Source organism: Triturus cristatus, chromosome 1_2, assembly GCF_964204655.1.
Source record: "Triturus cristatus chromosome 1_2, aTriCri1.1, whole genome shotgun sequence".
Lineage (NCBI taxonomy): Eukaryota > Metazoa > Chordata > Amphibia > Caudata > Salamandridae > Triturus > Triturus cristatus.
In genome coordinates this window covers 354,988,848-355,004,721 of record NC_140580.1, presented here as the reverse complement: position 1 = coordinate 355,004,721, position 15,874 = coordinate 354,988,848, and the positions used below count along the sequence as shown (strand labels likewise).

The 15,874-nt window shown below is 44.2% G+C and overlaps 1 protein-coding gene across 4 annotated transcripts in view; it reads right to left on the bottom strand.

The window, feature by feature from the left end:
* Positions 1–15,874, bottom strand: part of ZBTB48 (zinc finger and BTB domain containing 48) — a 202,188-nt gene that overhangs the window by 23,011 nt on the left and 163,303 nt on the right. For all 4 annotated transcript variants that reach the window (XM_085604393.1, XM_085604386.1, XM_085604366.1 and 1 more), the window contains one exon: positions 6,940–7,104. In XM_085604393.1, coding sequence (XP_085460519.1) covers positions 6,940–7,104 — 165 coding nt within the window. The remainder of the gene's footprint in view (positions 1–6,939; positions 7,105–15,874) is intronic.

The window sequence follows — 15,874 nt, the reverse complement described above, 5'->3', positions numbered from 1 at the left end:
ATTTAGACACTTATATACCCATTTATTCTTCCATCAACCTTGAGATATACATATATAAAACATATTTAATTTTCAGAAAAACACACATTCACTGGATGATGTCATCAGTGATGTCATTTGAGATGTCATCAGTGATGTCATGAGTGATGTCACTGACCATGTCATGAGTGATGTAATATGTGACGTCATCAGCAGTGCATTGCGGGCGCGTGCGAGTTATAGTTAGCTGAACTAACTATAACGGGGCAATTTCATTGGTTTTTTACGAGTAAAATGTCCAGCTAACTATAACATGTGTGAAACCTATGGTTTTTTCACTGAATATATATATATATATATATATATATATAGAGAGAGAGAGAGAGAGAGAGATATATCAGAGGACATGTTATAAGAGCCCATTTTAGTAGAAGATTTGCAAGTGATTAATGTCTTCACTAAGGACTTGAAACTGACACCTTTACTATTCACCGGTATCTCGAATGATGAAAAGGCCTAGATTTTTCTTGGCCCTCACAGCATAGAGACTGCATGAAAGCTCAATGAAGATGCTGCTGTGAGAAACATAACTCATTTGTTTACCTGCACAAATGTAAGGATGTCCAAAAAACAGTATTTCTAGTCACTCCATATTTTAGAACCAGAAATCCTGACATTCAAGGAGAAGCGCTTTTCTTACTGGTGAGAGTTAAAACAGCTTGCCTTTGCTCTGCTGAATGGTAGTGTTAATGACTTCCTCCTCCAGATCGGCACCAACCACAAGGAAAATGCTACTTACCAGTATGCATCTGTTCTTGGCATGTAGAGCTGCAGAATTATATACTTGTGCATAGATCGCCATCTGGTGCTGGGCTCGGATGTTTGCACTTTGTTTTTGTATTGGAAGAAGTTCTTTGTAGTCACGAGATAGGTGACTTCTCCTTAGGACGATAGTGCGCATGGGCATCGACTCCATCCTCCGATTGTTTTTCGCCATAAAGGGTGATGATGGAGTTTGTGAGAAACAGAAAGAGATGTCCATGTGTGATGTATCTAAGTAAGATAGCACTACAACAGATAAAGGTACCCGGGGAGGCGGGTGGGCATATATAATTCTGCAGCTCTATACGTCAAGAACAGATGCATACTCGTGAGTAGCATTTTCCGTTCGAGGCATGGGAGTTGGAGAGGTTTGAAAAAGTGTCTTTAGTACAGCCTGGCACACACTAGCTTGTTGTTTTGCCTGCACATCTACACAATACTGTTTTGTTAAAGTGTGCGGTGTAGACCATGTTGCTGCTTTACAAAATGTCATCTATAGGAATGTTCACTAAGAATGCCATAGAAACCCCTAGTTTGCGCATGGAATGCTTTCTAGGGGGAATGGATAATGTACGCTTTGCTTTTTGGTAGCATATCTGGATGCATTTAACGAATCAACTGGCAAGTTCTCCTTTCAATGTAATAAAGGATAGCTCTTTTGACATCAAGCGTATGAAGAGCCCGTTCTGCTACGGAGTACGGTTGAGGAAAAAAGACTGGTAGTTCAACAGACTGGTTAAGGTGGAAAGCAGAAACGACTTTTGGTAAGAATTTAGGGTTTGTCCTAAGAACCACTTTGTTGTGATGTATTTGTAAAAATGGTTCTTGTATGGTTAATGCCTGGAGTTCACTAACTCTTCTGAGAGATGTAATCGCCACAAGGAAAGCTACTTTCCATGTGAGAAATTGTAGCTCACTTTTATGTAAAGGTTCAAACGGGGGACCCATGAGCCTGGTAAGGACAATATTTAGATTCCACACTGGAGAGGGTGGAACTCTGGGAGGAATTATTCTTTTAAGTCCTTCCATGAATGCTTTAATGGCAGGTGCCCTAAACAATGACAAGTGTTTTCTGTTCTGTAGGTAAGCAGCTATGGCAGCAAAATGTAATCGTATAGATGTGAGTGCCAGATAAAATGTTTGTAGATGCAGGAGGTAACAAATAATGTTTTGAATTGAAGCATCTAGTGGATTGATTGTGCAGTAGATCACAAATCTTTTCCATTTAGCTGCATAGCATGTTCTAGTGGTAGGACGTCTAGCCTCTTTAAAGACGTTCATACAGTCTGGCGGGAGATTGAGGTAACCAAACTCTAAGACTTCAGGAGCCAGATCGCTAGGTTCAGTTGAGCTGGATCTGGATGCCTTATCTCTCCATGGTTCTGTGTGAGAAGCTTTGGGGAAAGGTGCAATTTTTGATGTGGAACTACTGAGAGTTCCAGCAGGGTTGTGAACCATGGTTGCCGGGCCTATGTTGGAGCAACTATGATCTTTGTGAGAGATTGTTGTTTGAGCTTGCGCACCAGTAATGGAAGGAGCGGGAGAGGCGGAAAAGCGTACGCAAATCTGCCTGACCAGTTCATCCATATCGCATTGCCTTTGGACAATGGGTGTGGATACCCGCAGGTGAAACTTGGGCATTTTGTGTTTAAATGTGTGGTGAACAGATTTATGTCTGGGTGGCCCCACATTTGAAAAAACAGATGACGAACTTGCGGATGAAGTTCCCATTTGTGGATCTGTTGTTTCTGACGACTGAGCAGATCTGCAATCTGATTGTGTTCCCCTGGAAGATGTTCTGCTAAGAGGTATTTTTTTTAGGAATGGCCAGTCTCCATATGCTTTGCGCTAGCCGTGAAAGCTGCAGAGTGTGTGTGTCCCCCTGTTTCTGTATATAGTACATTGCTGTCATATTGTCCGAACGGACTGGACAGCTTTGTGTACGAGATGTATTTGGAATGATTTTAATGCGAGAAAAATCGCCAGTAATTCAAGGTGATTAATGTGGAGCAGTTTCTGTTGAGGGGTCCACATACCCTGAATGGTATGGTTTGAGAGATGAGCTCCCGAGCCGGTAAGCGATGCGTCCGCTGTTATCACTATCTGTGGAACCGGGTCTAGGGAGGGCCGCCCTTTGGAAAGGTTTTGTGTGCTCCACCGCTGCAAAGAGCGATGTGTGCGGCTGTCTACCAACACCAGATCTGTAAGCTGACCTTGAGCCTGGTTCCACTAATGTGCTAAACATTCTTTTAGTTGCATAAACATGCATGCTGGTAGCGAGTGTTGAGGTTGAAATTTTGTTATGAGAGCTTGCATGCTGGCTATCCTGGCTGGGTTGGGGTAGGCAAGGGCTTATGAAGTATCTATTGTGGCGCCTAGATACTGTTGGGTGTGGGACGGTTGAAGATGTGACTTGGTGAGGTTTGTTGTGAATCCTAAGTTGTGCAGCAGCTGGATCGTTTTGTGTGTGTGGTGGACACAATCGCTGCGTGACTTAGGTAAGGAAAAACATGAATGTGTTGTCTCCGCAAGTGAGCTGCTACTACTGTGAGACATTTTGTGAAGACTCTGGGTGCTGTAGTCACTCCGAATGGGAGCACTTTGAACTGGTAGTGCTGACCGTCCACTATAAACCATAGATATTTCCTGTGAGCAGGGTGAATAGGAATGTGAAAGTAGGCGTCCTTGAGATCTATAGCAAGGAAATCGCCTTGTTGGAGCAATGGGAGGACCTGTTGGAGAGTGACCATGTGAAAGTGGTCTGGTTTTATGTACAGGTTTAACATTCTGAGGTCTAATATTGGCCTGAGAGTACCATCCTTTTTTGGGACGAGGAAGTAAAGGGAGTAAACCCCTGTGCCTTGATGGTGTATGGGAACCGGTTCTATTGCGTGCTTTTGCAAGAGAGAGAGAATCTCTTGTTTTAGAAGCGCGAGATGTTCTGTGGACATCAGACGTTGTTTGGGTGGTATGTGTTGAGGAAGAGAGGCGAGTTCCAGGCAGTAACCATACTGGATAATTTGAGTCACCCACCTGTCTGTGGTGATGGAATTCCAGACAGGTAGAACTGTGATAATCTTCCCCCGACCGGAGTGGAATGATCTGGGGGGAGCAGAGGGAAGTCACTGTTTTGTGCTAGGGGAGGTGCGGGTGTTATTACCGCGGCCTCTTCCTTTGTTCTTTCCTCTGTAACCCCCTCTAAAATATCCTCTGTTAGAGGAAGTTTGAGTGGGACTTTTGTAGGAAGAAGAAGTGTTGTCTGTTACAATGGTCTTGGAGGCGCCCCTTTAAAAGGAGCGACGAAAGGAACCTCTGGTTGTTGGTGACTGTAAGGCCCCCATGGATTTAGCTGTTTCAGTGTCTTTCTTCATCTTCTCTAAAGATGTGTCAACCGTAGGTCCAAACAAGTGTTCTTGATCAAAAGGCTGATTAAGAATTTGATACTGTACCTCTTGTTTAAAACCAGATATGCGTAGCCATGCGTGCCTGCACAGTAACACACATGTGTCAACAGCACGAGATGCTGTGTCCGCTGCATCAAGAGCACATTTGATAGAGGTGTTTGTAATTAGTTTTCCCTCTTGTATGAGGTCGTTAGCTTTAGACCTAGATTGTTCTGGAAGATGTTGCATGAGTGTCTCAAGCACATCATAATGCGCCCTATCATACCTGGTCAACAAACCTTCGGCGTTGGCAATACGCCAGAAATTTGCCGCCTGTGACGCAACCTGTTTACCAGATGTGTCCAATAATTTAGATTCTTTATCCGGAGGAAGAGTATCACCTGTTTGGGAATTTGCCAGTTTACAGGCATTTGACACTACTAGAGAATCTAGAGGGAGCTGTCCCTTGATACAAGCTGGATCATTTGGAGCTGGTTTATTTTTTTTAATCAGCTCTGGGGTTTAGAATTCTAGCCCCGACAGGGTCTTTAAACACAACAGGGGCATGTTTAATCATCCCTTTTAACATAGGTAAAGTACTTGTTGACTTTTGTGAATGTGTAAAAGTCTCTAATAAAAAAATCTTCCTCCAAAGGGTCTGAGTGTAATTCTACTCTATGATATTTGGCTGCTCCAATTTTTCTTTTTAAATATATTTGTATTCAATTCATCCAACATACACAGGATATCAGGTACCTACATCATCAAGTTTGTCTCCAAATGATGAGAGATTTCCAGCTTGTCATACAGTTCCGGGCTGCTGCGATATAGTTCAGTACTAGCCATTAGTCCAATATATCACATAACAGCTCCAATATAATGGCTGCTCTATTTATGAGTTGCGCAAAAACAATGTTGTTGTCTGGAGGGGATGGTTTAGATGGGTATGGCTCAGGTATATCTGGGATATTATTATAATCATCCCAAGGGTCAGGTGGTGGGATACTGTGGATATCATCATCCCCTTGCGGGTCTACATGCCCATTCCCACCCCCAAAGTCATCTTCATCATCTTGTGGTACAGGTGAAGAAGGAGGCAGTGGAGAGTGTACTGGAGAAAGTGGTATATTTGGAAGATTTGGAGGAGGAGAGGAGGGTCTGAAAGTTGAAGTTGCTATGTCTTTCTTTAAGGGTATCTCAGGTGGCTCTGAGGTGTCCCAATTACCTCTTTTTAGGTGATATTGTTGTGACATGACCGGTAACAGGGTCAATGTGTAGAGTTTTTTGTTTCGGATCCGAGGGATCTGGTTGAAACAGTTCCTTTGAGCTATTGTCCTTCTTTGGCATCTACGACTTTGGTTCCAAGTGGTGCTTTGGTTTAAGCTCTGTAGCTTTAGGAGGGGTCTTAACTCCTTATGCTTTGGTGGAGGTTTCGAGTCCGAAATCTTTTTCGGCTCTGAAGATTTATGGAGTTTTTTCGGTTCCAAGGGCTTGTCCTTGGTGTGTTTCGGTGCCGAAGTGCTCGGCGTCGAAGCCGTCTTCAGTGTTGATAGAACAGGACATGGCACGGTCTGTGGTTTTGGCTTTTGTTTTGGTGCCGGAGATGGTTTTTCGGTACTGCTATGTGGCTGGCTCGATCCAGAGCCGCCTGAAGGCTTGTCTCTGGACTGCAGAGCCGAGTCCGAGGGTGGGACATCTTAAGTATTATCGCGGTGTCGATCTGAGCCCGAAGGTGTCAGTGGAGCCTTATCTTTTGTTTTAGATGGGGCAGGGGTCTGGATCTGGGTACTCACGATCCGCTGACCTGGAGTAACAGTCTGAGCCTCGGCACCTGACTCGTCGGCCTCGGAGACGCTGATGTCTTCATCCTCCGGTTCTTGTTCTTCTGGAACATCGGGGCCTGCATCTAAGATGTCGTCCGGTGCCGAGGTAGTTGATCGAGACATTATGAGACGTAGAGCCAGACGATCACGTATGGTATTCTTTGATCTGAAGGAAGCACAGGCCTCGTAGTCTTTGTCCTCGTGTTCTGGAGAGAGGCAAAGGTACAGACCTCGTGGAGATCAGTTTGGGAATTTAGCACCACACAGGGGGCATTTTTCTGAATGGAATTCTTTTCATTGACTGCAGGGCCTGATGGCGCAGATAGGCCCAATGGCCCGCGTCGACGACCAGAATCGAAGATCTTGATTAATTTTTGTATGCCCGTCGAAGGGGAACGCGATTGAAACAATACCGTTGAGCGGTGAGGGATTGCAGGTCGAAGGGGGATCGAGTACGAGACCAACCCGGAGTGCAGCAATTTAGATCCGAACCCGATGGCAGAAAAAAAACAAATCTGAGGATGGATTCCATGCCCATGCGCACTATCGTCCTAAGGAGGTGTCACCTATCCCGTGACTACAAAGAACTTCTTCCAATATAAAAACAAAGTGCAAACATCCGAGCTCAACACCAGATAGCGATCTATGCACAAATATATATATTCTGCAGCTCACATGCCTCGAACATAATATTTGCCATACTCTTTGCACAGTAAAAAGTCTCATGCAGGAGCAAAACCTCTTTATGCCAGTATGAATAGTGACAATGGGCAACATAAAAAATAACAACAAATAAAGCTTCTGAGCTAACAGCATGGCCCACTTCAAATTAGGGCAATGTGACAAATGCTAAACATGCATAATACTGGTTTATATGATCCACTGACCCATATTTAATAGGTGATAGATGGAACAGTGTGAGTGTACTTTACCTTTGAAGGTTTTCGCGCAGATCTGACAAAAGTGTGGTCTTCCATCCTGGTGTCTACTTGCAACATGTCGCTGAAGAGGGCCCTTCTCTGTAAACCTCTGATCGCAAAACTCACAGCTGAATGGACGCTCCCCAGTGTGGGTTCGATTGTGTTTATCTAAACTCGCTGTAAAAAAAATAAAAAAAAAATAGTGAGTGTCTAGGGAAATTTCACTTTCCATAAAATCCCTAAAGGAGAGTGCTGCATCTACTTTATTTTCCATTTGATTGCTTTCTTTGCCAGTAAATCTAGCCTCACATTTTCAAAAATAAAATAGAATTTGCTCAAAACGATTTAAACTTGGCTTTCTGGGGAACATCCCACAGATCCATATCTGTTCTCCTACACTACTAACGGACTCAAAGTTGAGAAAATACCATGTTAGGACCGAATCCAACAGGGAATAAAACATATGTCTGTCTCAGGATGGCAACAACAGAGTAATTCACCAAAGATGAACCTTTGTCTATTAGGGCCCGGGTAGATAGGGGTGGCTATCCTTCCAGTCTCGCACGTGGAGACCTGCCTCAGAAATGGCAATGTTGATTAATGGCATACTAGAGTTCATACTTTCCTATGTTGATCTAAAATAAAGTGATATTTTTCATGTATATGTGTTCGGCACTCGAGTGCTGATTACTTGCTACTGTTGCTTATTTATCATATATTTGTACTTCAATACTACTTTGAATTGGACTTGACAACAATGAATGTGAAATGCCAATTAAGAAATGTTTTTAAGAAAATGGGGTGGCATCAGCAATGGTCAGGAAAGTTTAAAATCTGAGCAGAATATTCAATTGCTTTACATCATCTACCAAATAAACACGAGGACCAACAGCCCATCCAACCAACTGAATGTGCTCGAGCAAGATTTTATTTCTGCTACTCGACAGAACTGGGCTAAGCAGCTCTCCAGCTGCAGCCTGACTAGACTGTTGTAACAGACTCCATTCACAACCCAGCAAGAAACTGCAGTGGGGTAGAGAACATAGACTACAGATACATGTTGGCTCCCATTATCACAAAAGTTAATATTTAAACCTCAAGACTTCTTGCTCAGGGAATGTGGAGTAGACCTTGAATATAACTAAAAAGCAACACCATCCAACCATTCTGCAGACAATTTGAAGACCTGGTGAGTGAGCAGCAACCAGACACTATACATTCAGAAGGGCCAGATAGAGGAGAGCTATTGATCGCTTTCCAGGCAACTCTATTATTAATCTTGCTTTTATGATCTACATTGGCTAAATAAAGAATTATTGACTTGACTTCTGATAATCATAAGCACTGAAATGTACTACCCCGGTTTGGGATCTGGGTGTACTTTTTCAAAGAAAATGCCTTTTTTTTTGTTAGAAAAGCCATATCTTATTTAAAATAAAGTAATTTTGCAGGCGATTTCAAAACACTAGATAAACAAATTCCATGAATTTACTTATAAATCAAAACTGCATTAAAATGTATAATTACCAGCTGAATTAGATGGTAAGAAGATAAAAACCCTTTCACAAACCTTTCTTTAAGGGAATGAAGGAAAAATAAGGTAATGCAGCTATAGAGGCTGCAGTCCCAAAAAAACGGACCCTGCCTCTTTAATGACTCCCAATCCTCCAGTATCCCATCATGTTTTCTCAGAAGCAGTTGCTCCATTTCTTTTTTTCTGGCTCCTGTGAGAGGAACCAGTGAGCACAGAGCTCAGCCTTCTTTTCTACTTTTTCCAATTTCACTCAATGATGTCCCTTAGAACGTAGAGTATTTTTCTGTCATTTCCTGACAGCAAATGTTTTGTCAAAAAAATGCCATTTCTTTTTGTAAAGTACCCTTCTTGTGGCAGAAAGAAAGGAACAAGGGATACAAAAGTGTACTGTTCAACGATGAGGGTCCAGGTTACTTTATTAGGTATCTGGTCCCTACCAGGTCAATGGAATTGTTAGCTTGTCCTGTGGAAGCTCTATACACAAACATCCCCCAGGAAGCCACTCTGGTGGTAGTGGAGGATCTGCTGACATACAGTGAATAAAATTCTGCCATCCCGGTCGTTTGAAGAGAAAAGACCATCATAAAGTAACAGAACACAACAGCCTTCTACTTTTTGGAAGTCATCATCCCTGACAACTAAAACAAATCTTTTTTCACAGAATAGGGTATATAGGCTGAGGATTTGGCAGGGAAATTGCAAGAATTTGAATACCCAGAAAAGGTGATTTGAACAGCGTGCAAGAGGACAAGAATTAACAGAGGCGTAACTGGAATCAAAATGTAAAAACAAATAACAACGTACTTGCGTGACTACCTTTATCGCACCCCTCTCTAATGATGTGAAAAAAGCAGAAATAAACAGTGGAATATTCTGAGTGGTAGCCTGACAATTGGAAAACCAGTGTCTGCATTTAAATGCACGAGTAATCTGAGGGACCTCCGGGTCCACACAAGAAAAATTAATCTGCACCTGTAGACTGTATAACAAACTGTTGCGGTCTCCCCCCTATAGCTGGCCGTTACTCATGCTGGCATTGCAATGTTGGCCAACTTACCAGCCCATATAAAGAAGTGGATCTGAACTTTGAGGTAAAACGGTGACTGAAAAAGGACACAAACTGCAACACCAAGAATTGCATTTCCTTCATCACATGTCCTTGTCACTTAAGTTACATTGGAATGGCAACAAGATCGGTAAAAACCCGGATAAACAAGCACATAAGTAATGTGTGATGCCAATGACTCACCACAAAAATAAGTGCTCACTTTTTGGCACAAGAACATAACCCCAATGATATGAAGTGGGTTGTAATAGAAACAATGGGGAATACAGAAGACATCCAAATGAAACTTTTTGAGAGAGAACAACGATGGATTCTCAGTTTAAAACACCATATACATGGGCTGAATGATGAAATACCCTTGGGCGAGTTGTCAAGTAAAAGACCATGAGTAGTATTATGATCTCAGACTAACTCGGAAGCTATGAATTTAACATGTTGCAAATCCCTGTTTTTAACTATGGTATGACATTTGACCCATAGTTGGGTGTCGGTGGGATACGATTATTTTGTAGTCAAGATTTAGTCCATATTCAACATGATTAGTATCACTACTTATTCCAACCTCCTGAGGAAGTTATTATCTGCAGAATCTTTAACCCATATGTTACTGTGTGGCAATAATGTACCCATTAAAAATAAAAAATGGGATAATAAAATATTGGCTTATGGGGGAAACCGAGCACTTTTTGGCTTCGTCCTAAACAATATTTTCCCAGCGTTCCTTACCGCTTTCAACACCAATTTTAATCATAATTAAGTCCCTCCCATTAGTCTCATATATTTCTAAATACCGCTTCACCCAAAAATCTTTTGTCAAAAAATTTACCAATAAATAATGCTCTGTAGGCCCAAGGAGGAATATCACCATTAAGGTATGGGGGCTCTTTCAATAGAGTAAATATAAGTCAAATAGCATTGATCACTCTTCCAAGATGGCGTCGGCTGTGCTGTTCTACCAGAGGCCATCCTGCTTCAACAAATGCCACGCCGTTATGTTACATATAAGTGTTATGTCAGCACACTAATGTATGCCCCTTGACCAGAAGTGCCCACATTCCACAATCGCAAAAGAGAAGCAGCTCCTTGCGCTCCCTATCTTCGGAATCATGGAGACAGGTAGGTAAAAAGCCAGGACAATGAAAGGGGCAGTGAGCACTGGACATCCCTTTTGGGATTCCTCTGGCCAAAACAGCATATTTGTTTTCGGACTATCGAATCCTTCCCTTACTAGATGACCTTCTGGTAGTCTAGGATCCTACAGATCCCAACGGTCCCTCTTACTGATGGAATTGTTAGAGTTAAAGATAGGATAAACACCATTTCATGTGAATGTGTGTGTGGGATGTTGTCCTCAGAGGGGCTAATTGTATAGTGGGCTCATATTGGCATGCCAGAGTCATCACATGAGCATGATGCATGTATTCATTGTTGAATGGTATGATAAATATATTTAACCACTCTGAACAGCACCAGCGATACTGTGAGATCAGTAAAGCACAATATTTGTACAAGGTGTCATTTTCTAATGTATGTTTTCTGTTTCTATATTCAATATAGGTCATAAGTGTTTTTAGAGATTATACTCCTAATTCAGGCATATAAGACCTCTTTGACATCAAGACTGTCAGTTTCTCAACACTAAGTGAAATTCATGCATTTGTGGGAGCACAAAATTTACAAATAGGATACCCCACTCAAAGGAGATTAGGTAGTTTTGAGGTCCTGATGAATTCCCATTGATCCTGGTTTGTACTAGATAGACAAGAAACGTGTTGACCAGTTCATAAGAATATAAGGAGCATTATTTTCCTACATATTCTCAATGTTTTTGAAATCTCAACATAGGCCCCCAGGAGTACACATTAGGAATAGGGGTTCTATAGTTAATTCGATATACCACCCTTAACCAATATACTTTCACATCACTACATAACATTTCCTCCACCATATACCTTTGGAGGTCACTGGGTTACTCAACAGCAACCTGTAAGGCCAGCATTCATAAAAGATCCTCGGTAGCCCCTTCAAGGAACCTGTTGGGCAGCACCGGCTGAACAAGAAGTAGAGCTGAAAGATGATGCATGCCACCTTTTGGTGGGTAAGGGCTTGTTCTTCAACAAGCAAACGCTTCCATTGACCTGGTAGGGCCTGGATACCCAATACAGTAACCTGGACCCCCATCCTAGAACAGTACACTTGTGTGTTCATTCATATGGTCGGTAGAGTGTGCACCAAGCCACAGCTTCCCAGTCCTTTGAATTTTGAGATTGTGGAGAAAAAAGGAACTAACAGAGCCTCATAATCTGTGTACCGTTTGCCTTCCAGGAACCCATATTCCTGACAGATACCACCTAGGTAGGAAGTCTTCAAGCCGCACACTGAAGGACAGAGAGAACATCTGTCTTCATGAACTTGGGGAGGTACAGCGCAGTCATCAAGAGTCTCTCTTAGGTTGAACTGGAAGGTCGGAGGAGCAAGTAGAAGGGATAACAGTGCCCAGATCAGAGCGCTGCTGAGAAAGAACAGCGAATGCAGGAGGTCTGCCGTTGTCTGGAGGTGGAAAACAGCCTGTGACCAGCCCGCATTCTACAGCCAGTCGTCGAGATAGGGGGAAGACTGGCACCCTAATCTCTGCACATGAGCTGCAAGCACTGCTATCACCTTGCTGAACACCCGAGGGGCACTGGTGAGGCCAAAGGGGATCACAGTGTACTGAAAGTGCTTGTGGCCCACCGTGAACCGCGGGTAACTCCTGTGGGCAGGCAGGACAGGAATATAGAAACATGTGTCCTGCAGTCTAACACTACCATCCAGTCTCCTGGGTCCAGGGCAGATAGGGCCTGAGCTAGAGTGAGCAGTTTAAACTTCTCCTTCTTGAGGAAGAAGTTGAGACCGTAGGTCTAAGATAGGATGAAGGCCTCCGTCCTTCTTGAGTACCAGGAATAACAACCACGACCCACTTGTGGCATCGGCATTTTTACTCTATGGCTACTTTGGCCAAAAGAGCCGTCACTTCCTGGCAGAGAAGAGACAGGTGGTCCTTCGACAATCTGTTCGTAAGTAGGTGGCATGGAGGGAGAGTTAGTCTCGAAGGAGAAGGAGTTGCCCTTTCGGAGACTCTTTAAAACCCACCTGTCTGATGTTATGGACTGCCAGTGGTGCAGGCGATGGAGAATCTTGCCAATCACTGGGTGCGGGCAGACTAGGAGGGTTTGGAGGCTGCAGCTTATGGGAGTTTGGTGGACTGATCAGACTGCTGACCCCATGACCCATGGGTCTGGTAGGAGTCGCGGCCATGCAGAGGTTGGAAAGCTTGCATGTCGCAGTGGCTGGATGGGTAAGGAAGTGGTTGTACACACCATCATTGGCAGCCAAAGGTGGACTGAGAGTGACGAGGGGCCATATGAAAAGCCCAAGGACCTGGCCGCAGCCCTGTTTTCCTTAAAGCACTCAGCACTGAATACATATGGTTTCTGAAGAGACGGGGGCCATCAAAGGACATGTCCATAAGAGAGGATTGTACCCCCCACGTCGCCAGTTGTTCTAACCTTTGCTTGGCGGCATAAGGTCACCGTCGACAAAACTGCTCGGCCTAGTGAGTCGGTTGTGTCTAATTCACATCGTATTGTGAACTTAGTGACATCTATCCATCGGCATTAGCCTTAGAAAGTATGGCTCAGGCCTCCTCCGGAACCACTGGCAGCACCTGCGCAACTGTAACCTACATGGCATGGGAATAGCGGCCTAAAAGGCAAGCGGTGTTCACAGACCCAGGTGCCTGGTTGGCTGAGGAAAACATCTTCTTCCCCAAATTGTCCAACCTACTGGATTCGCTGTCCCGGAGTTGTTCGGGAATGCGTCAGGATTTAGATGGGACGTAGAGTCTTGGACCACCAAGCTCTCTGGGGTAGGGTGTTGGGTGAGGAAGTTTGGGTCCTATGAAGCGTAGTGGTGGGCAATCGTCCTATTCACAGGAGCCCTTGTTTTGGGTTTGGGCCAGGTCCCAAGTAGGACATCCTTGAGGGCTTTGTTGAATAGGAGTAGCGGTTCTGAGGAAGACACTCCCGGTTGCAGCACCTCTGCAAAGAGGTTAGTTAATTCACAATAGATTAATATGCCTTGAAATGGAAGAGATTTTGCATCAGAGCACTTAAGTTCCACCACCTGTAAAGAAAAAGCAGTATTAACATATCTTCTTTATTTGGCCAGCTCAGGTTTGCAATTCTCTTTAATTAAAGTCCATCTGGCAGCTATTACTACATATAAAAATGTCCTTCACAAACCTCTTTTTTCAAAGTCTTGGTTGTTAAAGACTTCCTAGAAGAAATTAAGAAGGTGTCTCCGGTGATCAAAAGATGCTCCTTTCCATAGGAGTTAAATATTGTCCTCTCAAGGCTCTTGGACCTCAGTTTGAGCTATTTTACAAAGCTTCCCTACAACAGCTGAAGTATGCAAAATGTGATCGGTGGTGATCGCCACTGGTACTTACTTGGGCTGCATCCAAGTTCATTATTATATTGCATGCTGTTGTTCTTTGGGACCCAGCCAATTGCAAATCAGTCTTGACCCTGCTCCAATAGGGACCGTCAAGCCCGAACGTCCAGGGCCCGGCCTCCCTGAACTGGAACACAAGCAACTCAAGACCAGTTTCGCCCTGATTGGGGCTCTTCAGTCAGGTGTAGTGTTCAGGTTCAGTGGCATAGTGAGCAAGGTGACAAATGCAAAAGAACAATTGATGGACAGAATGCAAAACAAGGTCAGTCTGCTGTTTTCATTAAGTTGCAGGCACATTAATATTCAGCAGCCGAGTCTCCCGGCGGGACCTGAAATGTATTAAAAAATGTAAATCTCCTCGGAGTGTAGACCTCCTTTCACCCCCTGTGGTATGGGTAGCAGAAAACATTCAGAACAGTGTCTCTGCGTGACCTTTCACTCGGTGCACCCCCCTGCCAAGCAGGTAACATAGCTCAATGGGTTAACACGCCAGCTACCACACTGCATATATCCTTCTAAACCACTGAGGCAGAGTGAGCTCAGCCTTTTATCTTACCAAGATTTACAAAAGAGTGCCTGGAAACACTAACATTGTTACGTAATCCCCAGGACACCAAACGCGATTTTAATGCTGAATAAAACCACGTTTCTTATCCTCCGGCGCGATAGCATGTGTAAAACAAGCAGAAGCTAAAAGCACGGCGCATTTTGTGTAACCTGACCCACGAGGAATGGAGCTGCCACCCTGCGCGCCACTGCTCGCTCCAGAGAGCAAAACGCAGTGGGAGTGAACATTAAAAAAAGAAGTGGGACATGCGCCCGCCTTTAGCCATTTGCGTGCTTTCATTAATGAAAGACACGCAAAACCAATCCTATGAGTGGGAGGAGTCAGAACCACATGGAGTAAACACAAGAAGCCTCGCATAGCAGCGCATGCGAGCTGGCTCAGGCTCGACCCAACAAAAACAACTGATGGACAGAATACAGAACAATGTCATACATTCACCCCAGTACAGAGATCTGGGCCTAAATCCATCTTTTTTTTTCTCACCATGCCATTCCAGTTTGGACCCAACCATATGCAAATCAGCCTTGACTCTGTGCCCAATGGGAACAGTCCAGCCCTAACTGCCAGGCCAGGTCCTCCCTGGACTGGAAACAAGCATCCAAGGACCGGTTTCGGGCTTTCAGCCCTCATCAGCCAGGGTAGCTTGACTCCAGTGTTTCCGGTTCAGGGAAGTCCAGCCCGAACTGCCAGTTCAGGCTGGACTGTTGCCATGAGGCACAGGGTCAAGACTGATTTGCATATAGCTGGGTCTGAACTGAGGTGGCAAAGTGAGCTAAAGAATGATGATGAATTCAACCCAGATCTGTGACTGGGGCTGAGTGTCTGAATAGTTTCAGCGCTCCGTCTATCATCGCCTTGTGTTTGCTTTGTTCACCCTAAGTTGGCAGGGTATGCCCAGACGTGGGTCCCATGCTCACTTGGCCACTGGATTCAAGCTAGCCTGGCTGATGAAGGGTGTTACCCAGAAACCAGTCCCAGGATGCTTGTTTCCGGTTCATGGAAGACCTGGCTTGGAAGTTCGGGCTGGACTGTTCCCATGAGGCACAGGTTCAAGACTGATTTGCATATAGCTGCGTCTGAATTGAGGTGGCGAAGTGAGCTAAAGAATGAGGATGGATTCAACCCAGATCTGTGACTGGGGGTGAGTGTCTGAAAAGTTTCAGCGCTCCGTCCATCATCTCCTTGTGTTTGCATAGTGAGCAGGGTCCCACGTCTGGACATAACTGTTGCACTTATGGAGTCACAATGCAGTTTGGCTGGGTGTAATCTGAGATGGCATGGTGGG